Below are 26744 nucleotides of genomic sequence, written 5' to 3' on the forward strand. Positions count from 1 at the left end.
CTGTAGTGGCAAAGCAACAGGGGAAAAGCTTTGTGCCTTTTCTGCCAAAGTCAGAATACTCAGGAGGCCTGATAAGAGCTCCTCATGTGGGTGCGAGGCTGTAATTTACCTTTGAGATGACATTATTCAGAGCAATATTCATCATCGCACAATGGCAACATGTGGGATGGGTAAGCTGGAGGAAAGCCGGTGCCTCCATGTCTAAAACAATTGCACATAATGTCAGCATTACCTGATACAAATGCACAATTCAGAGATATTCCCAGACAGCCACAATTTACTGCAACAGAGCCATTGCACAGATGGTGAGACTATGCTGTGTGTGGTGCTATAGATTTAGAGAGACAGCTCACAGAAACCAACAAGTGTTTCACCAGATTTATTCCAAGAAAGAAAGAAAGAAAGAAAATTTTCATCCTTTTTACTTTCCAAAATGCCCTTGTTCATTACTGTATATCTGGAGAGGACCAAGACCATCACCACTCAAAACCTAACAAAATCAAATAATTAACAGATGGTTCGTTTTTAGTTCTCAGGATAAGCATCACTTATACATTTCAGATTGGTTTGGGTTTTTATTTGTGACAGAATATCATATGTATATCGTAAATACACACATTGTTTCATCCCCTCCGTCTAAAAGTCTAAGTTTGGGGTTGTTCAAAAACGGCATGAAAAAACAAGACAACATAGGATGCAACCACTTCAAATACATTAAAGAACTGAAATACTTCCCATTGTAATAATGACAGACAATCAAGTAACACTTTTTTCCCAAAACTTTGATATTTACAGCAATTATATATTTGCCACTTTTAACAATTATGTCACAGGTGATCATTACAATGGCGTTACATCAAATGTTTGAATCCTGCCATTCTGTGATGGTGGGAAATAGACTTTGGTTTCTTCCTGGACAAGCAGCAATTTCAGAAATGGTCATAATTTAGTATAAGCCTTCCCTCACCTCAACCCGAAACCGCTTAACTCCACTGTTAGGCAGTGAAGGAAAAAAATAGAATACATTTTGAAAATATGCCTGTTTTTCATTTTGCAGCTTGGCCAGGAGATAGAAATCATTTGATTGGCACATAGAGCCCTGACTCGCTCAAACAAACAAACAAACAAACAAACAAACAACCAAACATAAAGGGAAAGAAATATAGTCAGTACAGAAAATTGTCCCTAGGCCTAGACTCTCAAAAGCATTTTAGAACTAAAATTGTCATAGTCCATTGAGTTTTTCAATGAAACTAACACAATCTGACACTTACATGCTTCTGGGAAACCAGACCTAAAGTAATAACTTAACGACAGACAGGCATAGGTATTTACATAGCAGTCTATGCATCGTCACAGAAGCAGACACTTCATATTGCACATGAAAAAGGCAGGTCTGAAATTGTATGGTAGAGAAAATAACAGCAAAGAGGAAAACCGGGGGTAAGAGACACCTCTAGAGAGAGAGAGAGAGCGAGAGTGAAAGGCTCCTCCACACAGACACCTGTATGCCCTTTAAAATGTAGAAATGTTACCGTAAAAATATGCAGTCCATGTAGCAGACTGAGGCAGATGCATTCATAGACACTTTCATCAATTCCTGCTGATGCACATCCCAGGCCATGTAATAAATACAATAATCCACTTTGCTAACCGACTGACCTGGCTACTTTATGCCTCTCATGAGACATTAACAAAAACATATATGGCAAGATCCCACGACTGAAACAGTGTTTATTTCCTCTGCCTTCACTAGCATTATGTGGGCTGTGTCGGAAGGGGACATAATGGTAATGGTTCAGTACATTTTGGTAGAACCCGTGTCTGTGTCTTTCCTGGCTCTAAAAGAACTGGTAGGACTTGATGTTTCTCTTCTTACTACTTACCCCATAAACCACCTCCTGTTACAAGAAACACGTGGGTTGTCCCTCCTCTCTCTCTCTCTCTTTCTCTCTCTCTTTTTTTCTCCATACCTACACATCCATCCACTCATTCACCCTCTAACTCCTCCACATACATCTCACACACAGTACAGCGGTGTCCATTATAGAAGTCTCCCATCATCCATTTATTCTTAACACTGCAGCATTTTCCTCTCAAATCATACAAGGTAAAACTGAATGTTATGTATCGTAACACAAAATCCATGGCCCTGAAATGTCTGGTTTACAAACTATGTGAGGCACTAACTGAGGGCTGAACAAAGTGAACATAATCCTAATTTTCCAAGCAATGCCTTGTGGAGGCAACGGTGAAGCAGCATGGCAAAAACGGCACACTGTTGTTGCAACACTTTCAGGAAAAACAGTGACTTCTATGATGGTCACACTGGTACTGTAAATCTTTTATTAATTTTCAGATGCATTGAGAACTGAAAAAAAAAGGTTGGCTGTCAAGTCTGTCCCTGTCAAATGACAGTTGTGCAGACTGATTTTTTTTTAAGCTTTAGATTACAGGATAGAAAGGTGTGAAAGATGACTTCTGAGGTCTTCACACAGGTATAATATTTCACAAATATACATCTTCTGAGCATGGTGATCATTCAGTCAACACACCGATAACTAAACTATATGTCTATAACAAATATACAACATACATACTAAACAGACTCTTTATTTCAATTTTCATATATTAAAAGCTCTAAGAAAGGCAGCAAAGATGCGCAATAAGGCAGATCCATATGACAGTCGATGACACACCCATGTGACACGTTCTACTCTGGCACATTTACACTCACAGATGAGATGGATCTTTTAAAGGGCTTCGGTTGCTCTGTCTAAAGTGGTTGAACTGGGAAATCAATAGAGAAAGCAAGAGAAAATGGGAGTGAGAAAAAGGGTGCAGGGTAGAGAGGGAAACATTTTGGGTGGGTTTTCATCCATGGGCAGCCATTGTTTGAGGTGTGGATGTGCTGAGGTGAAAATTAGTATGTGTACTGAGTGCGTTTTTGTGTGTTTACAGTAATTTATGCATGGCGTAGGGTGCTGTGGCTATAGGGCTTGAAACATTGATCAGTGATTGTCAAATTGTCCCCCAAATCCATATATGAGAAACAATACATGTGAAAGTTAAAATGTCATTTAAAGCAAATGGAAAAACTTTCCCCTGTACAACTTTGTGGTCATGAATTAATTAATTATACTATGAAGAGCTGAATACAAAAGACTTTTCTTATGATATAAAAATGGACTGCATTAATGTTTAAGCAATGGAGAAATAAACATTGACCCAGATTAAAGGAATAATACATGAGGTGCCCATACAGCATGCATTCATAAGCATCAGGACAGGGACTGTGGTGGCTGCTTGTGTGTGAGCATGTACAAAGCTTAGCCATTTAAATCAATGTAAGTTGTTATGAAACATTTTACACTTTATATCACTGTTACATGTTGAAGTAGTCTTTTTTTCCATAACAATGAATAGTTTTTCCTATTGTGTGTGTGTGTGTGTGTGTGTATTTCTATACACAAGCATGAGCATGTACAAATGCATGTGAGCACATGTGTTTTTACAATCCAAATCAGTATTAGAACTGTATGAATGAACTTGTGGTAAAAATGGTGATTTTTTTTTTCCAGTGTAGCTGCTGAAAACGATTAAGTCACTACCCTCTGCTTTCCTGAATTCAAGACAAAGCAACATGTAGCATCTAATCAGGAGTCGTCTTTATTGAATCAGCTCAGATGGATCTGCTCCTGCAAATCACTCGTCTGATTCAACTTGTCTGGATCCTTGTTCTGTCTGTTCTGCGTGGCCTGCTAAACATCTAAGTGATTGACAGCAGTCAGAGAGACCCGTCCCTCTGAGGTCGCTGAAAAGGTATCCTCAGCGTCTCATTAGACCAGAGTAAACTTCAAGGACTGTCACTGGGCCGCTGTTGTCACTGACCCCTTCCTCCTTCCCCGTCATCAAGGCAACCGTTGAGGCAGAGGTCGTCGCTCCCGAAGGCACCCTGGGACTGCAGCAGCTCGTATTCCTGGTCCAGGAAGTCTAGGCTATTGTTGCTTGGCAACCCCCGGATGGTGAATTTGTGGGACACTTTGGTCCACTGCTCACGATTGGCTGCCACTCTCTCATACAGCTCAGTGGCCCCGGGAAACAGTTCAGACAGCAGCCTATCAGGACAGAGAAGAGAGGGCAAGGGACTTCAGTTAAATGTGTGTGTGTGTGTGCATGTGTGTGTGCGTGTGTGTGTGTGTGTGTGTGTGTGTGTGTGTGTGTGTGTGTGCATGTTTGTGTGTGTGTGTTAGCCTAACAATTTCACATTTGGAAGATACTACCTATCTCAACACTGGGAATTTGTCAGAACAGTTCCATAATAAAAAAAAGGTTCAATTGATAATTATTCATTTGACTTCATCTATTTTACTCAGATGTTTTGCATCCTCACAAGTCCAGTTGTCATAGTCCTTTAAGTCATATTATGAATGGGGTAAAATACAAATTTTTTTCTCTCTGGACTGAAAATCTAGTATCTCTCCCCGTGTGTTTAGCCTCTGCAACTCTGCAGCACACACATGGTGGTGGTTTTTCAAGCCCACAAAACCTTTTTTTTTTTATTATTTCTAGTGGAGATCCCATGGTTTCTAAAGATACCAAATACGTCCTGCTGCATTGCAGGGCAATTTGTACAAAATGATGCACAGGACATCAAGATATTTTCTATGAGATGTAATGATGCAGCCTTAAAACAATGACATCTTGGGTTCGAATATTTCACTCAGTATGTCATGTCATCAATATGTATGTATGTTTTTTCTAACCTAGACGCTACTTAAAGGGGAATTTTAAGGGAAAGTTTGAATTACAAAATATTTCAATATTTGTAGTGTGAGGTAACCCACAAATAGGTCCATGTGTGTTAGAGGAAACGATACTGTGGGATCTGGTGCTCACTTGTAAATGGGCATAGCGATATGCTCCATGAAGCTGATCTGTAGTTCAGGGATGTAGGCTTTCTCTCTGTCCATCATCTCACTGGGCCTGTTCCCCATGGCTTTCTCCTACACACACACACACACACACACACACACACACACACACAAAATACAAACAGGTATGACTGGTGATCTTAAATGATGTACACTTCAAACATTTGCTATTGTAATATCACACATTAACGGGCAGTGTACACAGATACATACCAGATCACCTTGAGAGAAGAACTCTTTATATATCAGCTCCTGTAGACCCAAAAAGGCAGAAAACATTTGTTGGTCATTTGCATTCCCCAAAATATTCGCAGACAAATGTAATATGACACATTAAACCAATGCACATTAATATGGAATACCACTCAGTGAGACGGATACTTGCGGCAGCATCTTTCATGTTATTTTTTAACAAAGCAGCTGTCAAGTGGGTTGTTTTGCTCTGTCATACAACTTTAAAATGAATGTAAGAGTTAGTTAGAATGTTAGAATTAGTTTTTAGGCTGCAAAAGTTAGGATTTCATGCCCTATTTTATGCAAAGCCGATATAACCCAGTGCATGCTTTTGGTTTTGGGTGATATTGTTCATTATCACAAATATTACATAAACTCTCCTGGACCATAGGAATGCTGTCCTCAAATTCCTAGATAAAGCAGCATTACCCTTTAAGAAATACACTTCAATAAATTTTTCATTATTCCCTAGTCATATTCTGGGCAGTGAGAGCAATTTTGCACCTGCTGAGACTGAAAAATACTATTCAGCCACACAGTAAAATTCCCATCTGTGAATACAATAGAAATGTGCTTTAGGTTTTACGAATAGGGATTATTGTGCCTTTGCTGTAGGTACCGGGTGTATGGAGATTTAGGATGTAGGATTTAGGACAAGGGTCGGAGGTTTGCTTTTGAAAGGGGGCAGACCCAGATTACACATAATCCTACAGTGGAGTGCAGTTTCATGGATTGGAAAATCATGGAAATTGGTTGAACGCTTGTTCCCTGCTCTATATGCCAAAATTACACAATGTTTGGAGTCCTTGCTATAGATCAATCTGGGTTGTTTTGACACAGAAACCTTAAAATCAAAATCACCACAAAGGATCCTGTAGGTTAACGACATTTCTATTACAACACTATTTTTGACCCTTTGGTGCATAGCAGTCACTACAGCGGACAGCTGTTTAAAAGTAATTTTCTTCTAAATGCAATGGTTTCTATGGTGGAATTGCATATCAGCTGTTAGAATGCTCTTTGCTGCTCCCCCCCATTGAGGTTTATGCAGAGACTGTCAATTCGTGTTGCTGAAAACATATTAATACTAGTATCATGACATGATAATAGTCCTGCATCCTTAAAGAAGTATGGAGACTCACAGAAGTGTTCATGCCCTAAGAAGAGTAAAAACACATAAGAAAAAAAATCTTGACTCAGGCTTTCATAATTCATGCATGAAAGGGTTAAACTATTCTGTATATTTTTTGAACCGATTGACTGGAGCAGTAACCACACCGCTATAGTTTCTATAGTTACTACATAATATAAATTAGTTGTTATTACTAATAACAACTGCTCAGATTACATGAGTCATTGTGATAATAATGAGCAATATTTGCATTACTGAATAAAGTGTTTGTCAAGTTGTGCAGTACAAGCCCCCTATTAAGCTGTTTACTGGAGTAAGATCTAAATATTTGAGTGGTGATTCATCGAGCATTATGCACAATGGATTGCCCTGCCTCACAATTTTTTTGTTTCTGCGACTGAATAAAACTTAATGCTTTCTAATGCAGCTCTGAAATGGCTGCGCACGTCAAGCTAAGAAGTGAAAGTAAAGCAGTGGATGAAGATAGACATAAGAACTTTCCTCCAAAACAAGATGATAAAAGTAAATAAAAAATGAGTCATGAAACATGCACATTAACATTTAGACCTTGAGGACTTGGTTATCTGCTCTCTGTTTTAACCATATGTCATTTTAAAATGGATGGTGTGGCCTTACACTCACTGTGTCATGATGTTTGTTTGCCCATATAGGATGGGCATCATTTGTATGCATGACACTGTAATAAACAATAAACTAAACTAAAGTATAGAATTTGAACTGACAGCGATCTTGCGTGTTGTCTTCCAGCCCTTGGTCTGGTCTGACAGGTCACACGATGTCATCAACAGACACAACAGCATGGAGCGGTGGGTCCGACTCTTTGCATTGTATCCATCTAAAACACACACACACACACACACACACACACACACAAGACAATCAAATCCTGTTTCGACTCACATTGTCATTTCACTTGCACAAATCACTCTCTCTAAACTAAAGTTTGTCAGGCAAGTTTACCAGTCTGTGCTGCTGTGGACCAAGAAAGTAAAATCACCGAGACAATAATTAGCCAATAACTTTATAGCATCACCATAAAATTTATGATTGAAAGACTGACTGTCGTTTTATTTCCTTCACTCCATTTCCCATTTCCCATTTTGATACAGTATATTATAATTCTGTGTTGGCTGAACTGAGTTATGCACCAAGTCTGCACACTCTGTGGTGTAAAAGCTGTTGCCAGCTATGAAGTTATTAATGTCCTTGAAGCACTTTAATAGCTCAAAATTGATTCCATTGAACAGAGTTCCACTCTGGATAACATATAATTGATTGCATTCAGGCACGACAAACTACTGGCCAGGAGGTTATAGTCAATTATATTACATAAGATTGCACTGAACAACTGTCTCATTTTAAAGCTTTGAATGGATAAATAGTCCAATAAGATTGCAGGTTAAAAAGCCATTGATGGATACTGCAATGAAAGTTTGACTTCAGAGCTACTGCATGTCAGTTATGAAATACGTTATATAAGGGAGGCTCTGTAAGAAGTTAAAAAAGTCAAAAGTTATGATGATGTAGGGTCATCATGTGTCACTTGTATTTTGTATTGTGGCTATTTAATAATTAAGCTAATCAGTGCATATATACTGTATATCCCCAGAGAAACAGGAGGTAGTCTAATGATTCACAAACTGGGATTATCACTAGATGATTTTCAAGAGGACATTCTGGATTTCTAAAATACAAGATAGTAGGTTGTTAAAAAGCTATGTGTTGCACAATGTTCTTAGAAAAGACTACAGCTTGTAATCTTTGTAAATGAATTTCAGTAGAAAAACAAACAAAACATAGCATGGTGTCACAGTTCTAGGCATACGTTCTTGTATCAGGAATCACAAGTAAGTGTCCCTGCGCTGTTAGTGGCAGAGAGGGAAATAAGTTGAGAGCAGCTTCTCTACACGGCTGTTAGTATGCTGGTACACACCATCAGCCATCTTCTGAAGGTCCTTGAAAATGCGAAGGTGGTGAGCAAGGTCTGTAGCCAGGATGATGTCTCTTATCAAATCCAACATGCGCTGATAGTCCTAAAACATCAAAAATAACATGTGCTTACATATATACCAATATTACTACCAAAGACGTGCAGAATTGAGTGAATGAAGTTTTGAAGAGAGAGAGAGAGATGAAGAGCCGTTGAACATCTTACCTTCCTGGAGAACTTCTCAAAGATGTTGCACCCATGGGTGTTCAAAATGGCGATGGCCTGGGCAAAGTGATGTCTCTGTTGGAACAAATTATACATGAAAAGAAGGTGTATGAATACATTTGAAAACATGCTTCTCAAGGACTGTTGAGGCATGATGCAACACCATGTAAAATACATGAGGCAGTTTCAGTGACTGCTAATGACTCTGCAGTACGTGCTTCTGTGCAGGCACATGAAGTTCAATAATTGGCCACTAGGTGTCGTGCGAGCACACCACAGCAAGCAACTGTGAACTAATAGTAAGAAATCATCATCACTACAAAAAAAAAAGATTATAGTTTAAGTATTTTTTATCTGAAGTTTTCAACTATGTAGTTTAAGGTATACTACAAATATGTATATCAGCTTACAAAGGTGGCAAACCTCAGTTCCACGTTCACAGACAAAACCTGGTTAAACTGATTTTAGGCAGGTTCCCCCCTCCCCACATCCCTGTGAGGCGATGTAAATGGTGTTTTTACCTCCATCACAGATCCCTCTGAGCTGTAGAGAGCAGCCAGCACAGATTGCTGTAAACAGACACAGACAGACAAATGAAACACAGTCCCTAAGAGCATAGCCGTGTATTGTTTCAAATGAACCATTACTCTTCATGAAATAGCACAGCGTTGAATAATCAGCACTTGTCTTTGTCACAACATTTTGAATAGAATTACATAAAACAGAACATTAAACTGACAAGTGTTGTTTAGCTCCTCGGGGTTTTGCATTACTAGAGCGGCACAGCACAATGGCACACATTCCTACTCATCTCATCGGTGTCTGCTGTCTCATATGCTTCTAATCCTGTGTGCACGTCATCACAGACGCACGCAGGTGATTTGCTTAAAACTATCAAGGTCATATTCTACAGACTGTGTGTGTGTGTGTGTGTGTGTGTGTGTGTGTGTGAGTGTGTGTGAGTGAGTGCATGTGTTGGAGAGCTCTCATGTTCTTCTTTGAGCCAGCAATGTCACGTCCTCTATTATTTTTCCTCTCTCCTTCCTGTCACTTCATGGTACGCTATCTAATAAAACATCAACAATAAACTTTATGCGTTCTTACCGAGGCGACCTGGAAAGAATTGTTGGTGCCGCGGTGGTCCAGGTCATGGCACATACAGGAGACGAAGAGGGCAAGAATCTCTATATCCCTGGAGAGAAATGAGGACGGTGAGGATCATTTCCACTTTGATAAAACATGACCAAAGTCATTTCTAGGACACTACAAGCAAAAAAGACTATACCGCCAATTCAGTTTTTGAAGGATGTTGAGTATTTAAATTTCCAAGGTACAGTGCAGCATATACTCACTCGAGGTAGTTTGACAGCCCTAGGTTTTTGTAGAGCAGATAGCAGAAGTGTGAGACAGAAAAGGCGTGCATCCAGTTGTGGTAGGGAGGGTCCCTGTAGCCTTTCTTTACCATCAGACAGAACCTGTCACCATGACAACAGCTAAATTATCATCTGACCACTGACACATTCACAAATAATGCAACCATTTTTACTTGTGTGACTGACGCTGAGTCACTTTGATAAAAATGGTATTCCAAACAAAGGTTATTGTTATTGTAATTGCATTGTTATTGGTGGTTATAGTAATACTATACTAGCAGTAGTAGCTGTCGTAGTTGTAACAGAAGTACTACCTTGTACTACCTAGTATCCATGACATAAAGTTGCATATTTCTGGATATTTTCAACTTAGTCTGTATTCTCCTCTAAATTTACACCCCGCTGATTGATTCTGATGAAAATCTCACCAACTCCTTCACTACAGAGCTGCTTCCCTCTTCCTTGCCGAGGCAAACAGCTCTCCAAACACTCCTGGTGGGCAAACAGATGCCCACACAATAAACCCTAAAACCACCCAAAGCATGACCCTGTGCCCTGCTGGGAGGTGAGGCCCTATCCCGCTGTCAGCTGGTTGGTCAGATAATTCAACACTTTACTTCAAGGCAAGGGGCAGGTTACAATGAAATTTGAGGAGCACATTTGTGCTACAAACAGGAGGAACCCTGTCAACTCCGGCGACCTCATGACAACACAGTCCCTCACACTACAGGTTTTAGTCGGAATTGATAAGTATAATGAAAAAATATGGGAAATACGGACCAAGTAGAAAACAGTTGGAATTAATCTGCTAACCACATGTAGGAAACGTGCAAAAAACAACACCTCATCAAAATCAATTTCAAAGGAGCAGTTCAAACTAATATACCAATAAAAGAATGGGAAGGAAGACACACATCATGCATATTATCTATTACATTATGTCTATAAACTGAGCTGTGAGACCTGGCAAGAGTGTGCATGTCGATCTTGTATGTGTTGATGAAACCCATATCTTCGAACATGCTGAGGATCCCCTGGAGACACACACACACACACACACACAAAATTAAAACAGTAACACAGTTTTGCTTTACTCATTAAGTCTCCCTCTTGCTGCATAATGGTTTTGTTTTTCTCTAGGTCTTCTCTTTACCCCCGCCCCCCACCCATCCCAATCCCAATCCCCACCACCACCACCCCTCTCCCCCCTACCAGGGGTGTGGTGTCGTCAGGCAGGGAGCGCGGTGTGTATGTGAACTCAGCAAAGCAGGGGTGGATGTCCATCACCGGTCCAACCCCTGGCACCAGCAATTTGGACACCTCCTCTTCGGAAACCTGCAACAAACATACTGATACTACTGCCAACACCAATAAATAGAGAGTGTGTGTGTGTGTGTGTGTGTGTGTGTGGTATGCATGCGATTTTACCTTCATATGGTACATCATCATTTCATTGGCCAGGTGGGATCTGAACTGAGCTTCATGGACCCTCTTGTAGAGCAGAGACTGTGACAAAACACACATCACCATCACTACTAACACCACAACAGCACAACACTACAATATTTTTGTAGGTACACAGTTACAATATAGCCACATTATTAAACAGAATATGTGTTTTATATTTATTTTGGACAATTTGGACAGTGTTTGTGATGACATGCAATGTGTATCTACAACACAATGATGAGTTCTCTCTGAAGGATAGACTCTGGCTGTAATGTGTGATGGCAGCTTTCACACCCACATGAGCTTGATTTAAGAGCAATATGAAATGTTTTGAACCAGAAATTGTAACCATATGCCAAGAAAATGACCAAGAACCCTGTCACCTTGGCCACAAAGTTTGTCTCCTTTTTCACTGTAAGTCATGCAGCTTCAGGACAAGCACAAGCTGTTTGATGATACAATCAGGTATGTCTAGACACTCTTGTCAATACCGAATCTGTGTGTGTGTTAGTGTGTGTGTTTGTCAGAGTGAGAGAGAGAGAGAGAATGTGTCTGTATGAGTTTATGTTCAAATAACCCATCAAAAATCATGTGTGATTTCTAACTTTGACAATGTTTTTCAGCCGACACCGTTACTATTTTGATGTGAATGTATAAAACAATATGGCTCAATCCGAGCCTTGTTTATATTTCAGTATTTACACCATACATTATGGTAAAGAAGGGCAAATTCACAACAGGATTGCACAGCTTTTGCAGTGTGTTTGCGCTGTAATATCACCTTGAGACGGGGCAGATAACAGTTGCAAGTGATGTTCAATTCATGGTGCTATCCATTCTTTATGAATTCACTCCAGAGTGTGTTCTGATATATAATGCAGGTGGCCTTGTTTTAATCATTAATGAGCTGTCCACAGGGTAATCATTTTTCAAATCAAACGTCTTTATAGTTAATAGACAAACTATCTGAAGTTATTCAAAGGCCATACTTTACAAGGGCTACTTAATATGTCGCTGAAATGCCTTATACTGGCAAAACTGATGAAATATAATCGTTCTTTTTTTATTTTGACACTATTTTTTTTCATCATGACTTAAACCATAGGAGAAATGTTCAGTCTTTCTTTCTTTTTCTTTCTTTCTTTCTTTCTTTCTTTCTTTCTTTCTCTATCTTGAATTCACTCTCTATTTTAAATCCTCACAATTTATGTCTGGTTTTAATTTATTTCTGATTTCTGTTGTCAAAAGCAATATAAATGCCATATCAGCTTCTGAGAAAAAAGTGATGAGTCACTGATTGATTGAATTAATTTTTGAAATTCTTTAAATTACTCAGTCAATTGCCTTTGGCTGTCTTGTGTGAGAGTTGGGCAGTTCCATTGCCGAAGATATCAGTTCTATTAGACAGATTGAATTTATTTTAATTGGTAATTCCACAGTGATCTAGTGTGACAGTGAAAAAGTAAAGCCATGAGCCGGAACCACAAGCTGGCAAAGTCTGATCAGCAATTGAAGTTTGACAAAGCTGTTTTTGGCCAATGCAACAAACTTTCTGAAAGACAGTGAAAGACAGAAATTCTTAATAGTGGGCATCAACAGGGAGAAGGTGCTGAAGGTCCTTATAGATATTTGTGAACGATACACTCTCATGAAAATAAAGCACCACTACAGCTTCAATAGTAACAACCTTGCTGAAGGCTTTCAGCAGCTTCATGGGTGATGCCAGTACAATAGTTCAGTCCTCTGCCACGTTCAACTTCTGTCACATCGCAGCCTGATGCACATTCCACGTCCCACTCTGCCCCTTGTCTAATTTGGTTCCTACGCTGTGTTTCATTAGTTATTTCATTTCCCCTCGTTAACATCCCCTTCAGCCCTTGATGATACGTAACAGCATGTAATGACGTCATGAGGCCACTTGGAGATCAGAGGGGAAGTGAGCGGGACAAGGGCGGGGGCAAATGGAAAGCACTTGTAGGTATTCAACAATGTTTTGTTGCTTTTTACAGGTAGAAAAACATCAAGGAGGCCACACTGTTATATTTTCTACACATGACGGTGATACGTGTGTGATACCAATGTTCTCAGGTGGGGTATAAGCGAGGTAATATGAGAGATGGGTTGAATTTCCATAGGTTTGCTATAAATATATGGCTATTGTTCGGTAGACTTCCACTAATATCATTTGCCCTTCCTATAAGTTGACACTGTGTTAGAAAATAATGGATAACTGTAATGCGCTGTGGTTAATATATACTTCTGGAGTGACAATGGTTGTTGACTCGCTCCCTCAGGCCGATCTCACCAAGTTCACTTCAGTTTTTCTTATAAATGGAACGACACTTATGATGGCAGCAGGGATTCCCCCAAGGGCAGGTGTCGAGAGGAAGGAGGACAAGCAAGGAGGGCAAGTTAAACCATTAATGAAAGACAGCACTAGTGTCTCTGCTTCTCCCTGTGTGGGTGTGTATGAATGTGTGTAGGTGTCACTCTTCACCAGATGCCGGTCAGTGCAGTCCTCCTCGCTGCCAGATCAGAGCCCTTGCTTGCCATCGGAGTAGCGTGTGCATCAACACTTTCTTGTCTGCATTGCATTTTGCCTCCAAGCCTTGTTCTGTGCTCTAACCCAAGTTCTCCAGCCCCCAACCTGGATCCACCATCATCACTTTCAGTAAACTTAAATCTTTTAACTTTCAACCTGCCTTCCCCTTATCTGTGTCTGCACCTGGGTTCACTAATTCAGAGGCCCCACATAATAAAAATCTTTGCTTCCATCCTCATACGCAAATCAGCTGAATGTGTGAGAATGCAACACAAAAGCCAATCATTTCATCACAGCCTGAGTCCCTTTTAATTTCCTCCAGAGACGTAGCCTTTCATTGTGCATTTTGTTACAAATGAACGGGTCCCATTGTACCAGACAGGATCAACAGGTCTGATGAAGAGCAGGCGTGCTTGAAACGTCACCTCGGTGGAGTAAAGAACGTAAATGGAGACCTTTCACTATTTCATAAATTAAGGATATTCGGTTCAGGACCTGCCTAAGGGGATGGTTGGATTTTTGTGCATCTTATCATTTTTCACACGAGACATGATCAAGCCATCCCAGAAAAAAGTAGGCTGGTGTGATGCACATCAAACATTTCAACCCTGTTTTTTATGAGCATGTGAGGGACACATAATTATGGATATATATGTCTACAGCTTATTTTGTATGTATGCAGTCAGTGTAAATATTTGTAAATGTATGTAAAAGTGTGTCTATAAGCAGTGGTCGCTGTTGATTAAGTATATTACAACACAAAAGCCTTGTTAAAATGAATGTTTTGCAGACGCACTGGAATCTGATGATTGACTATGAATCATTAAAATGATGATAATCCATTCCTGTTAACAGTGACCAAGAACAAATCCAAGGCACTCTTGTCCTAAAACAAAAAGCCTATCTTACTGGTTCATGCATGGCATTGTAGACTGTTTGCACAGTAGAGTGGCACAGCACACATATTTTGTAATTTTTCTTTTCTTTTTCTTTTTTCTAAACAGATGAGTGGCTGGGATTTGTTTCTCTTCACTGACCTTCATGTCCCAACTTCTAATGAGAACCTCTGCAAAGCTCTGAAGTCAAGGAAGTATCCCTCTGGGCCAAATTTCTGATAGCAATCACACCAAAACTTGTAGAGAAGAATCAGGCATCCTGAGTTAATTTGGATGAGGGCAAAGGTGAAGGAGGCTCATGCATAATTCTGATAGAACAGTACATCACTGTCAATGTTTATTTTGTTTTCCAGTCAAGCTGGATGTTTTTGTTATTTTGATATTGTTATTTTGGAGGGGAGTGAAGGTTAGAATCACCCATATGGGCAACAGTGGCACAATAATACATCATTCCCATCTCTGTAAAGCTATTTTAAACCTTGTATTCAACCAGGCATTGTATACTTAAAATGGACAATTATCCCTAAATTAACTGATGAGGATGAGGGTGAATGAGAAAAGTGCAGATCTGGTAATAACACGCATTCATCGTCTTCTTTTAATTGTGCTGTCTTTCCAAGCGAGTGGGCTTTCAGCTGCGTATGTGAATCAGCCAGCATTGTGTACAGCGAGTCAGTGTGTGTATGAAGGTGAATGTGGGAGGAGAGACTCACGTGGGCGATGCTGATGCCGCAGTAGATGGAGAAGGCTGTGGCTAGGTCCTCATCGAAGCGGTTGAACCACGGCCCATTGGTTTTATTGACCAGCTCAGCCACTCCAATCACCTCTGGGGGAGACACAGGGTAGGAATGATGATGGGGAGTGGAGGTGCAGAACTGTCTGAATCAACCAGGTGTTGGCTAGAACTAATTTTACCCTGGAACCACATTTAATGGCTTTCCTTTCTTGTAGATTAAGGCCTCATGGTTTAGGTTGTGTTTTGTATTTATTAAATTATTCTCTTTGGCACCTCCTCCCAGTTCTTTTACCTTCCCGATTCTGACTTTTGGTGGCACATTTTGCAGTTTGTTGTAAACAGTCCTGGGTAATAAACCATTCCTGTTGTTGTAATGTTACTGATGTAACAAAGGCCCATAATGATTTTCTGCGTTTAAACTCACAGATTTAATTGTGTCATAGTCATAGATCTGAATGAAACATGGTTCTCCAAGTTGGGACAAGCCACATTTCATATAAGGTTGTCCTGTTTGTATAAAGCAAGTGGTAGAAACACTATCAAAAATGAAACATTTGTTTCTTAGGGAAATATGGATTTGGGCAATTATGGGTCAGAAAATGAATAACTGAGGATGGGTGGTGGGCTAAAAAGATTTATGTAACAATATAAAGTACCAAAATGAAAAATATTCTTAAATTACCACATTTTCCCGATACTTAATCCCTCCTGGTATTATGCAATGTTAGAAAAGTGGGTTCATGCAGATGTGAGCTTGAGTTTTTATTAAAATGACCATCATGTTGGGTGAGCTTATGGAATATTATAGCATTCAAAAAGCTGGGCTTGTTTAAAATGTTTGTTTAATCATAATAGACTACATAATATATTATTTATGTTTAATAAACATTTTCAGTATAAGAACCTCAACCTGAAACATAACTTAGAACCATAAAAGAACTATAAAATAGAGAGGAAGCACTGTAATGCCATTATCTGTTTGTCTGAATATGCTTATTGGATGTGTTTTGCAGTTACTTTTGAAGATGATGTTACTCATTCGTCTTGTGAGGGTTGGTGACTCTAACCAAAGTGCAGCTTGCACTTTTTGCACTCTGACATTTAGGAATAACACCGGACGCAATAAAACTGCTCCTTGTGCTATTCATCTTCATTGCCCTTATCAAGTGGACTCCTTCCATTACAGATGGTGAAACTGGAAAACATGATTCCTGACTTTCTGCCCCTGTGTGATGCCTCACAGAAAAACCTTCGTAGGATATTGTGCACAGTGTGAATGTGTGTCCTGTCCTGTTTGCAATTCATGGTTCTACCGTTGTTCTCATCTTTAATGGGGAAGCAGAGGATGTTGCGAGTCTTGAAGCCGGTGCTGTCGTCTACTCCTCGGTAGAAGAGAGGATGGGAGTAGGCGTCCTTAATGTTGAGGATCTGCCCAGTGGTCGCCACGTGGCCCGCAATACCCTGGTCTGCTGGGATACGGAACTCCTTCTGCACTCACACACGTACAAACACACACACACACACACACACACATCATCATCATCATCATCATGTATATATGATTACAATGATTTTATTTGCATTTTGGATTTCATAGAACAAACTGCAATTCAATGTACTTTACATAAAAATACACTAGCAATAACTTAAAGTTTTTTTTAAACAGGGAATAGGTACATACTTCATACACTTAATTAAGTTAAAATTATTACTGTGAAACAGAGCAGCCTGTAATGATTAAATCTGTGTATGTGTGTGTTTGTGTTTGTGTGTGTGGGTGTGTTGTACCTCCTCATCACTAACCACGCCCCCATCAAACACTTTTGCCACCAACTCATGGCTGACACGGTCCAGCAGGAACACAGAACAGCTACAGAGAGATAGAAAGAGGGAGAGAGAGAGAGAGAGATGAATGAGGGAAGAGTGTCATTTGTATGCTATTAATTTTATTTTATCTTACTCTATTTCACCTCAATTCATTTGGTAACCTTTATTAAACGAGGCGAGTCAGTTAAGAACAAATTGCGAAATGATAGCCTTTGCCAATGAAGAAAGATAAGGATGCTCACAACACGCTCACACACACACACACACACACACACACACACACACGCATGCATGCACTGAAAGATCCCTTTGAGAGCTTACATCTCTGCATCACTGAGGTTCCGGGCCTCCACTATAATTTCCTGCAACAGCACTGACACATCATCTGAAAGAGAGGGAGAAAGAGAGAGAGAGAGAGGGATAGAGAGGGAGAGAGAGAGAGAGAGTGCATACAGTGTAAGAACAAAGAAGAAAAGAAGAGATGAGATAGAGAACAGAAAGGAAGACATGCAGAGAAGAAAAAACAGACAGAGAGAAAATAAGAGGAGAGCAAAGCACAGAGAGATAAAAGCACAGAGATTACACCATGAGTATTGGCGGATGAGCAGTACAAGCTGATATGAGCTTTTGTGATCAACAGTAATGTACTGTGAGAGGCAATTTGTTTTGCCAGTGGATAAAATCCAGCCTCTATCCCCTTCCTGATCCCAGCAGGGCATTCTGAGTCCCCGCACTGTTTCACCAGCAATTTAATCTGCTGTTTGTGCTTATTCTAAATTGCTCCAGATAAGAGCTAAATTTCAAATTGCAATTAAAGAACAGACAGGTGGAGCCATCATATTAAATATCTTTTTGCAACTGATATTATGACTGTAAGGCTCATGCGTGATCACCTTTAGTGTTGGGAATACTTTATTTGATAAAGTTGCACCATCTCAGAGGGCCATTCCTTAAATATCGGCCATTAATTCAAATGGTCCTGCAAACGATTACAGCAAGCAAGTCCAAAAACACAGCCAGAGAGAGGGAGGGAGAGGGAGAAAGAAAGAGAGAGAGAGAGAGAGAGAGAGATGAAGGGAGAGAGGAAGACAGGTGGGCAGAGACTTACCCAAGTGTGTGAAGAGATTCTTGGCCACTTGTAAGAGCGCCTACATAGAAAAAAACTGGACTTGTAAAACCCCTTCAGTGACAACCACATGCATATTTATGTGTGTGTATGTGCGTGCGTGCGTGCGTGTGTGTGTGTGTGTGTGTGTGCATGCATGTGTGTGTCAAGGTTATTATAGTTAACTAAAACTAAACTAAAAACTAAACTAAAAACTAAAAGTAGGTTTTGAGAAAACATTTTATTGAATTTTTTATTTTCATTTTATTAAAACGAACCGAATCAATATTGTGTGCTTACAAACATAACTAAAATAAAACAAATATACAAAGAAAATATCTTTGGTTTTAGTCTTTGTCCATTTGATCAAACTTGTCATCACAACAACATGAGGAGGCTGATGTTTACTGAGACTGGAACGTCGACATGACGACATGAGAGTCAGCTGCTTTCACAAAGTGTCATGTCTGGTTTATAACACCTATTCTAAACTTTTTAAATCATGTCTTGTAAAATCACATAAAAAATAAAAAATAAAACTAATACTGAAACTAATAAAAACAAACTAAAGCTAAACATTTTTAAACAATAACAACTAAACTGAGAAATAGCAAACCCACTGTGGAAACTAACTGAAACTAAACTGAATTGAAAACAAAAATAAAAATAAAATGAAAACAAAAACTCAGGAAAAATACAAAGCTATTATAACTCTGGTGTGTGTGTGTGTGTGTGTGTGTGTGTGTTGTGAGCATCCTTATGTGTATAAGTTACCTGGCACTCCACTTTGAGCTTCTGTTCTTTCTGGAAGGCCAAAGTTGATGTCAGGACCGTGGAAGTATAACAGAAACAGTGCTGAATGGCATGCTCATCTGCCTCTGTGTGTCTACAAGGGAACACACACACACACACACACACACACACACACACACACAAATGATAAATCTGCATTTAAACATAGTAAATAGGCTGCTGCAGCAAACAACAGGCAAACAGCACTTTGACTCACACTGTGTGAATCAATAAGCTGTATATTCTGAGACAGGTAAAGTAATTATTGAAAAATGTCTTCCCCTGTTGACGTGTGTGAATTAATTTCAGAGAATAATAATATTTTGGACTGAGTGAGCCAAGAGAGAGCTGAGCCGGGGCGTCTTGCAGGCGGCGAGTGTTGCTGTCACTCTTCTTCAAGAGCAAACCGTGTGTGAACTTGACAGCGTTAAGCAGTCAAACCAAGAGTGTCGAGTCAGATGATCTGAAGTGTGACTGTGTGTCTGGCCGTGACGCCAGCGATAGCCTGCAGGGAGCTGTGTGTGCCTACAGAGGGCAGCGGCACATTAATTTGGTGATGGCAGGAGCGATACTGACAACCAGTTGAATTACAGAGAGCAGCCACTCTTCATCGTGCTCCTCAGGGTCCACGCGGTCTGCTTCTCCATCCCAGCAGCTAGTTAATTGCATTCACCTGGCGTCCCAGGTGTAAATCACTCCCTGATTAGAGGTTGAGATTGGAATCCAGATGCCGCCATAATGAGAACAGGCACAGCCACAGTGGTCACGGTATTTTCTCATTTCTCTGTACCGGAATATTTAACATATCACAGTCATGTTTGAGTTCCTGCCCTTGGAGCAGGTTAGCACATGTGAGGCGGCTGCAGTTCATAATCAAAGGCACAGAGGTGTTACGCCCCGTCATGACTGGAGAATAAACCAAGCAACCATCCAACCACGGTGGCCTTTAAACCAGACTGCTTACCTGATACTGTGAACACCTGGAGCCTCAGAGGCTCCGTGTCCTCTGCATGGCTCAACAGAAAGCTTTAAAGACAATATGCAAAACTGAGGGTTGACTGAAATGAGGCCTGCTTAGGCACAATTGATTAAAAAAACATGGCTAAAGCCAACAATGGAGAACCATGAAGACTCAACTATCAAATTTTGTGCTTATTCAAATTTTCCTGATTTTTTTTTTCTTTCTGAGTCCAAAGCGTCCTCACTTTCTCAGAGTTTTACATACTATACCTTTAAGGAACATTTTCATTCTAAAACTTGGTCACCTTATCCTTTATGACTACTTGTACTTCTTATTGTGCAGCAAAGGGAACACGCTTACCATGAGATCATCGTTTCTGTATTACCTACGAGTTTACAGAGCGCCTTGCTCTTTTGGCTTTCGGGGTTGACAGTGAAGCCTGACAGCTTCTGTTTTACATCACTGAAGTTTTTTCTCCCTATTTAACACCATTATAGTGATGCTGAGGACATCTCTAAGTGATGTGGGTGGATTCACTTTTAACTATTTAGCTGCACAAGAACAAAAACACAACATCAAACGCCAAATGGTGGTGAAAATGCAATGTAAATCACCAATCCAATCTTTAAGATATTGTTAGTGTGTTTTAAGCTGGAATTTTCCTTTAAGACAGCTAACTCTGGTGCGCTCCCTCAAGTGATTATGCAGCTATGTGTGTAAAAAAAGACTCAAAGTTTCCTGTGCTGGTTTGTGTGAAGTGATATTTACTGTAATATTTTGGGCATTTCTGCTGTTTTTATTCGACAGTCACAGTGGAGAGAGACAGGAGAGACAGGAGAGACAGGGGGATGACATGCAGTCTGGGCCGGATTCAAACCGAGGCCACTGTGGCTAAGATAGTCTTAGCACATGGTACACACTCTGTATGGTGTCCTAAATGCAGATATCTAAAAAATAATGTGAGTTACAATTGACTGAACATCCCAGTCTCCTCATGAAGTGATTTTTAAAACTACCTTTTGGTACCCTAAATGAGTTATGGGCCTGGTGCCGGTGGGTCCGACTGCCTCACGCTCCTGGGTCATTTGGGCCAAGACGACAGAAGTTTGAAGAAACTCTGGATACAGATGCATTATCCATACAATGTAGAGAGCTATCTCGTAGATATACGGCCCTACTAAAAAGTGAATGAGTGTGCTTTGAGCCAAGGACAGATTTATCACACTTTCTACACAGTTGCTACCATAATCCTGCTGCTGTTACTATGGTAATGAGATGCCAGCTGGGTCATCAGTGCTCTTGGCAGGGGGAGAAATTATGGGATATGATCCCTTCTCATCTGTCTCACATCCTCAGAGAGAGAGGGAGAGAGAGCATGTGAAAAAGAAATTGTTCAGCAGACAAGTGTGTTTTCTGCTGTCAGCTGTGTGTGTGTGTGTGTGTGTGTGTGTGTGTGTGTATGAGTTGGAAAAAAAAGCGATAAAAGACACTAATCCCCCAGTACTTTAATATAAGTGGAAACATATGCTGTCTGACAAGGAGAGGAAGACAGAGAAGGACACAGTCAGACAGATGGACAGATATCAACTCAGGATATTAAGACAAAATATCAGTAGAAGGCAGGTTGGACACAAACATATAGTTTGTAAAATATATTGTATATAACATTCATGCACACACACACACACACACACACACACACACACACACACACACAGCTGGGAAACTTTCTTACGGACTTCTGTATTCTAGAGATAGCAGGATTGCTACTGGCATTATCCAGAAACACACACTGTCTCTCTCTGACTCTCACACGCAAGACAAACACACACACACACACACACACACACACACACACAAATACATGTCAAAACTTGGTGCCAAAGCAGGCAGCCAAGCCACCCGCCTGGCTGCTGCTGGACTCATGACCTGACTCTAGATTATCACATAGCCATCTGCATGGTCACACACACACACACACACACACACACACAGGGAGAGGATGGCATCGTTTCATCAGCGCTCAGTGATACATTCTGCCACAGCAGTATATTTCATCGCAGCAGAAAGAGGAAACAGCAGCAGCGTCTCCGTTGTAAAGCTCAATAAAATATGAGCTGTTGAGCTGAGCTGATCTGGCCACCCACACCTACATTAAGCTGCTGTCACTTAAAACTAGACATGTACAAGTCAGCACTTCAGGAATTTATAAAGGCAACTTCATTTTCAGATATAGAACCTGGTGTTTTTTTTGAGAGGCCATGGATTTAGTGTAGCTATGAGCCACTAAAAAACAGCATGTTCTCATCCAATAAGTAGAGAAAACACAAAAAAGAAGTACTTTTTATTCAATGAAAATTAACTCTTTGGCTGGCCAATATGGTCCTTGAACAGTAGCTAGGCAACATGGTTGCCAAGCGACACATAATTAATGGTATGAGTGGTGATTTTCGGTTAGTGCATTTACATTTAAATGGCCTGTTATGTAGTGTGACAGAGGTCCGATTATCAGCTATTAAGCCTGACCGTGACTCGGCCAATCAGAGGTGAGGAATAAAACTGCTGCATGAAAAAGGTTGAACGGGCTTTATCTCGCGACCTCCGGTCTGCACGTAGGTGGGCCGTGTAAACGTCTGCTCTGACGGGCCAGGCATGTTCATGGTATCACGTACCTCTTCCCGCCCTGCTTGTTGAAGGCGCAGGCTAGCGCCACCACCTGGCCGGTGGCCCTGCTGACCACTGGGACACACAGCATGGAGGAGATCTCACAGCCCAGCATGCTGGACAGCTGCCTGCGCTCCTCCTGCACACAAACAACACATTGGTACAAGGTTCACAAACTTTTCTGGAGTTTTCAATTATTTTCTCATGATGTTTCCATAGGTTTTAGTTTATTTTCTGTGACCAAAAAACAAAACAAAACAAAACAAAAAACAAAGCAAAAACGCTACTTGTTAGAGTAGATGTAAAATTTTTCATAACTTTTCAAAGACCTGGAAATTGGAGATAGATAGATAGATAGATAGATAGATAGATAGATAGATAGAAGATTTCTGCTTACTGCACTGATGTCCTGAAGAGTGATTGACTTCTTCTTTTCAACAACTTGACCAAAACGTCCAAACATGAGCTAGACGGAGGGAGAGAGAGAGAGAGAGAGAGAGAGAGAGAGAGAGAGATGAAAAGTGAATAGGAGTGGAGGTGAAAGGAGGAGGAAAATAGAGAGACAAAGATTGTAATGAGGGGAGCAGAGAGACAAAAAACAACAGACAAGGAGAACAAGCAGGGTGCACTAGGAGAAACCCCCCTTGTTGATTTTTTCTGTGTAAAATATATAAATAAATGTTGCTTATCCTCCTTATTACCCCCCTTGTTAAATTAGTGCAAATAGCCCACCCAGGGTGTGTGTTATGTGTCTTAATATCTCTCCACTCCAACCATTATCAAGATTTCACACATCATTTAGCCCAGGGTACGCAGTCTGTTCACACTGCGGTGGAAAGCCTGGTGGAAATGTGTGGCGGCGACGCTAAGTCTGCAGCAGGACGAGGGCCAGAAGACTTAGGATGACAAAAGTTCCCTCTGACACCCAGAGGAAGCGATTACTTCTCTTGCCCATATGTCTTTATTAGAAGCCATGCTGTGGATTACACAGGATTACAGCTGGGAGGTTTATTCTGCTCCGCCAGTCAAGATGAATCTACATGCAGGGCTGGTAAAGTTTCTTTAAGGACTCTCTGTTGGAAATTACGGCTCACTCCCCTAAAACTGCATTCACAGACACGGACCACCGTAAGGACTGAAGTGTAATAAAAACAAACAAATGGCTAAAAGAAGGAGAATACAGACCAACGAATGAATGAATCAGTAAATCAAGTGATGTATGAATGCAGGAATACATGAATGAATGAATGAATTCAGGCAAATGTGCGATAAATGTGTGAACAAATGACTGAATGGTGAATGAACAGACTGGCAAACAAATGAATAAATGTATGAGTGAATAATCACATGAATAAACTGATATCTTTGCTGGGCTCACCGGGAAGCTGATCTCCTCCTCCAGGACTTTGTCCCCGACGACCTGGAGGTCACAGAGGTCAGAGGTCAAAGGTCAATCAAAGGTCAACGCTCACAAGGCTAACAATTACTCTCTGGTGATCGATCGAGCTATTGGCAAAATGGTGGAAGGTGTTGCTAATGAAAACTACATGGTGTGTGTGTGTGTGTGTGTTTGTGTGTGTGTGTGTGTGTTTGACTGACCTGGCAGAAGAGCTGGTGGTTGTCTTCAGACACCAACAGGAGACAACAACACTGTGAGTGGGTTTGCTGCTGCAACTGAGGAGGCAAGCACACACACACACACACACACACACACACACACACACACACACACACACACACACCACAATCAAACATCACACAGTGGGAAATTAATAACAGATTCATATATTTATTTAAAAATGACCACCACTTTAATTATTTAATATGTGATTTTGCCTACAGTGTTAAAATTATTTATTGGGCACTGTTACACATCAACAAGGGTGAAAGGACACATTTACTCATGCACCTGTAACTGAGTAACTTTTTGTACACCTGTGCTTTTCTGAGTATTATTTACAATCAGTAATTTTGATTTCTCCTGAGGTATATTAATGCAGGAGTCTTGTATTTCACAGAGTTCACGTTTGGTCTGCTCTCCATTGGCAGCAAAAATTGGACTGTTGTAAATCAATCAGTCACCAGAGAAGAGAAGAGTAACTTTACTTTACTTTGTTTGTGCACTTTCTTTTATAATAGTCACCTTTTCCAATTAAAATATTCTAGTTTCTAAAAGTTTGAATTCGAAAACTTTTACTCTGATCACATATTAAATGAGGTGAGCATAATTTTACACCCATACATTTTACTTCTACTTTAAATAAAATGTCAGCAACAAGATAGTATTTCTACTTGAGCAGCACATTTTCTTTCTATCTTTATTTTGATATGTTGATCGTGAAATAATTTCTTTGCATTATATTGTTATTTAATCTGGTCTGCATTCCCAACACCTAACTGAATCTATTAGTGATCTTGAACAACTGGCTGCAAAAATAGCAACACAACAGGATGTATTCAAATGCATTTTTGAAATAAGCTACAGCATGCATTAAACATCAGGTAGCAATCAGGAGAGGCTTCATTTATATACATACACACACATTCATGAAAAGTAGGCCCCACTAATATGGTTCCTTTGTGAGAAAGTGCGCATATCAAAAGCCTCATTTACAAAAATGTGCTTGAACTTTACCCGGGATTTCAAAATCACTTCAAAATATAAGCCCAATAAAAATGCTATCCATTGCTTTCATACCTTGAAAATCAAAGAATAATTTATGCAACTTCATTGATTCTGCCTTAAAAATCAAGGTTGTGTCTTGAATTTGGCTGGGAGCATCAAATCTGAGGGCAGGATCCTTGTATAAATGAGACCAAGTCAATAGGGTGGCGATGTGTACTGGGTCTGTAAATGAGGAGCTGTGTATGCATCCAGCATCTCTGCTGCTTGGCTCAGCACGGCCTGCAGTGTTGCAACCAATTCAATTTCCTGCTGCTTTCTCTGATGGGAAACATTTCATTCACATTCATGGATTTGTATACAATCAGACACACACACACACACACACACACACACACACACACACACCTGTATGTATGCATACGCATGCAAAGATATGCACATGCCCTGAAACACCACACACACACACACACACACACACATACATATAAACCATAGACATGGTTACAATAGCACAATATTTTTCATTGTAATCCAGAGAGCTGGATGGAGAACAACGAGGACAGGAATAAACACAATCCCCTGCCAGCACACTTCCTCCCAAGTCACAAACACACACACACGCACGCAAGCAAACACGTGCAGCAATCAAAGTATGCCAGCACATTCATATACAATAATAAAACCCCTCCGCCCCTTTTCCCAAATACTGTTAATCCCATAACAGCCGCCCCGAGCACTTCCCACCCAACCACCAGTTCTTCAGATGCAACAACATCCCTCCTCCCTCTCCCCTCTCCGTCCTCTCCTCCTCCTCCCTTTCCCCCGGTTTTACTATGTAACAATGAGCAGGCAAAACAAATATGTTATGGATTCAAAACAGATTTAAAAATCCATGCAGTCGTTTGCGCCACCAGCCCCAGCTCCATCTCGACCTCCATCTCTGCTCTCCTCTGGGACGCAGGGAAAACAGTACAGATGCAGCAGCGCAGGCTTGCATTTTACAGGCACGCTGCACTGCTGCTGTGCTGCACTGCTGCTGTGCTGCTGCTGGAGAGCCGGGAGGGAGCTGCTCCTGCAGCACCAAGGTAGCAGAGGTGCAGCCAAGGAGGCAATAACATTACACAGCTGAAGATGTTTTGAAACTCCACTACTTTCCTCACATAGATAAATTATAGATTGATTTTTGATTGGGAGAACAATGCCCTGTTCCACCAGAACTCAGTAAGCAGGCCTGAAGTCCTTTCTTGCTCAATAAATGTACAAGAATGTTAAAAAAAAAGCAAAAAACAAACACAAA

The 26744-nt window shown here is 40.5% G+C and overlaps 1 protein-coding gene across 1 annotated transcript in view; it reads right to left on the reverse strand.

Annotated features, from left to right (window-relative positions):
* Nucleotides 1-364: 364 nt before the first annotated feature.
* pde2a (phosphodiesterase 2A) overlaps nucleotides 365-26744 on the reverse strand; it is a 184134-nt gene continuing 157754 nt past the window's right edge. The window contains exons 10-31 of the mRNA XM_030067144.1: nucleotides 24421-24495; nucleotides 24200-24241; nucleotides 23219-23287; nucleotides 22830-22960; nucleotides 19179-19290; nucleotides 18408-18447; nucleotides 17621-17684; nucleotides 17261-17342; nucleotides 16786-16960; nucleotides 15450-15562; nucleotides 11278-11355; nucleotides 11062-11184; nucleotides 10813-10883; nucleotides 9829-9951; nucleotides 9581-9668; nucleotides 8998-9045; nucleotides 8477-8551; nucleotides 8255-8354; nucleotides 7044-7156; nucleotides 5148-5186; nucleotides 4900-5006; nucleotides 365-4118 (exon numbers count right to left, since the gene is read on the reverse strand). Coding sequence (XP_029923004.1) covers nucleotides 3884-4118; nucleotides 4900-5006; nucleotides 5148-5186; nucleotides 7044-7156; nucleotides 8255-8354; nucleotides 8477-8551; nucleotides 8998-9045; nucleotides 9581-9668; nucleotides 9829-9951; nucleotides 10813-10883; nucleotides 11062-11184; nucleotides 11278-11355; nucleotides 15450-15562; nucleotides 16786-16960; nucleotides 17261-17342; nucleotides 17621-17684; nucleotides 18408-18447; nucleotides 19179-19290; nucleotides 22830-22960; nucleotides 23219-23287; nucleotides 24200-24241; nucleotides 24421-24495 — 2103 coding nt within the window. The 3' untranslated portion in view covers nucleotides 365-3883. The remainder of the gene's footprint in view (nucleotides 4119-4899; nucleotides 5007-5147; nucleotides 5187-7043; nucleotides 7157-8254; nucleotides 8355-8476; nucleotides 8552-8997; nucleotides 9046-9580; nucleotides 9669-9828; nucleotides 9952-10812; nucleotides 10884-11061; nucleotides 11185-11277; nucleotides 11356-15449; nucleotides 15563-16785; nucleotides 16961-17260; nucleotides 17343-17620; nucleotides 17685-18407; nucleotides 18448-19178; nucleotides 19291-22829; nucleotides 22961-23218; nucleotides 23288-24199; nucleotides 24242-24420; nucleotides 24496-26744) is intronic.

Source organism: Myripristis murdjan, chromosome 13 (assembly GCF_902150065.1).
Source record: "Myripristis murdjan chromosome 13, fMyrMur1.1, whole genome shotgun sequence".
NCBI classification, from domain to species: domain Eukaryota; kingdom Metazoa; phylum Chordata; class Actinopteri; order Holocentriformes; family Holocentridae; genus Myripristis; species Myripristis murdjan.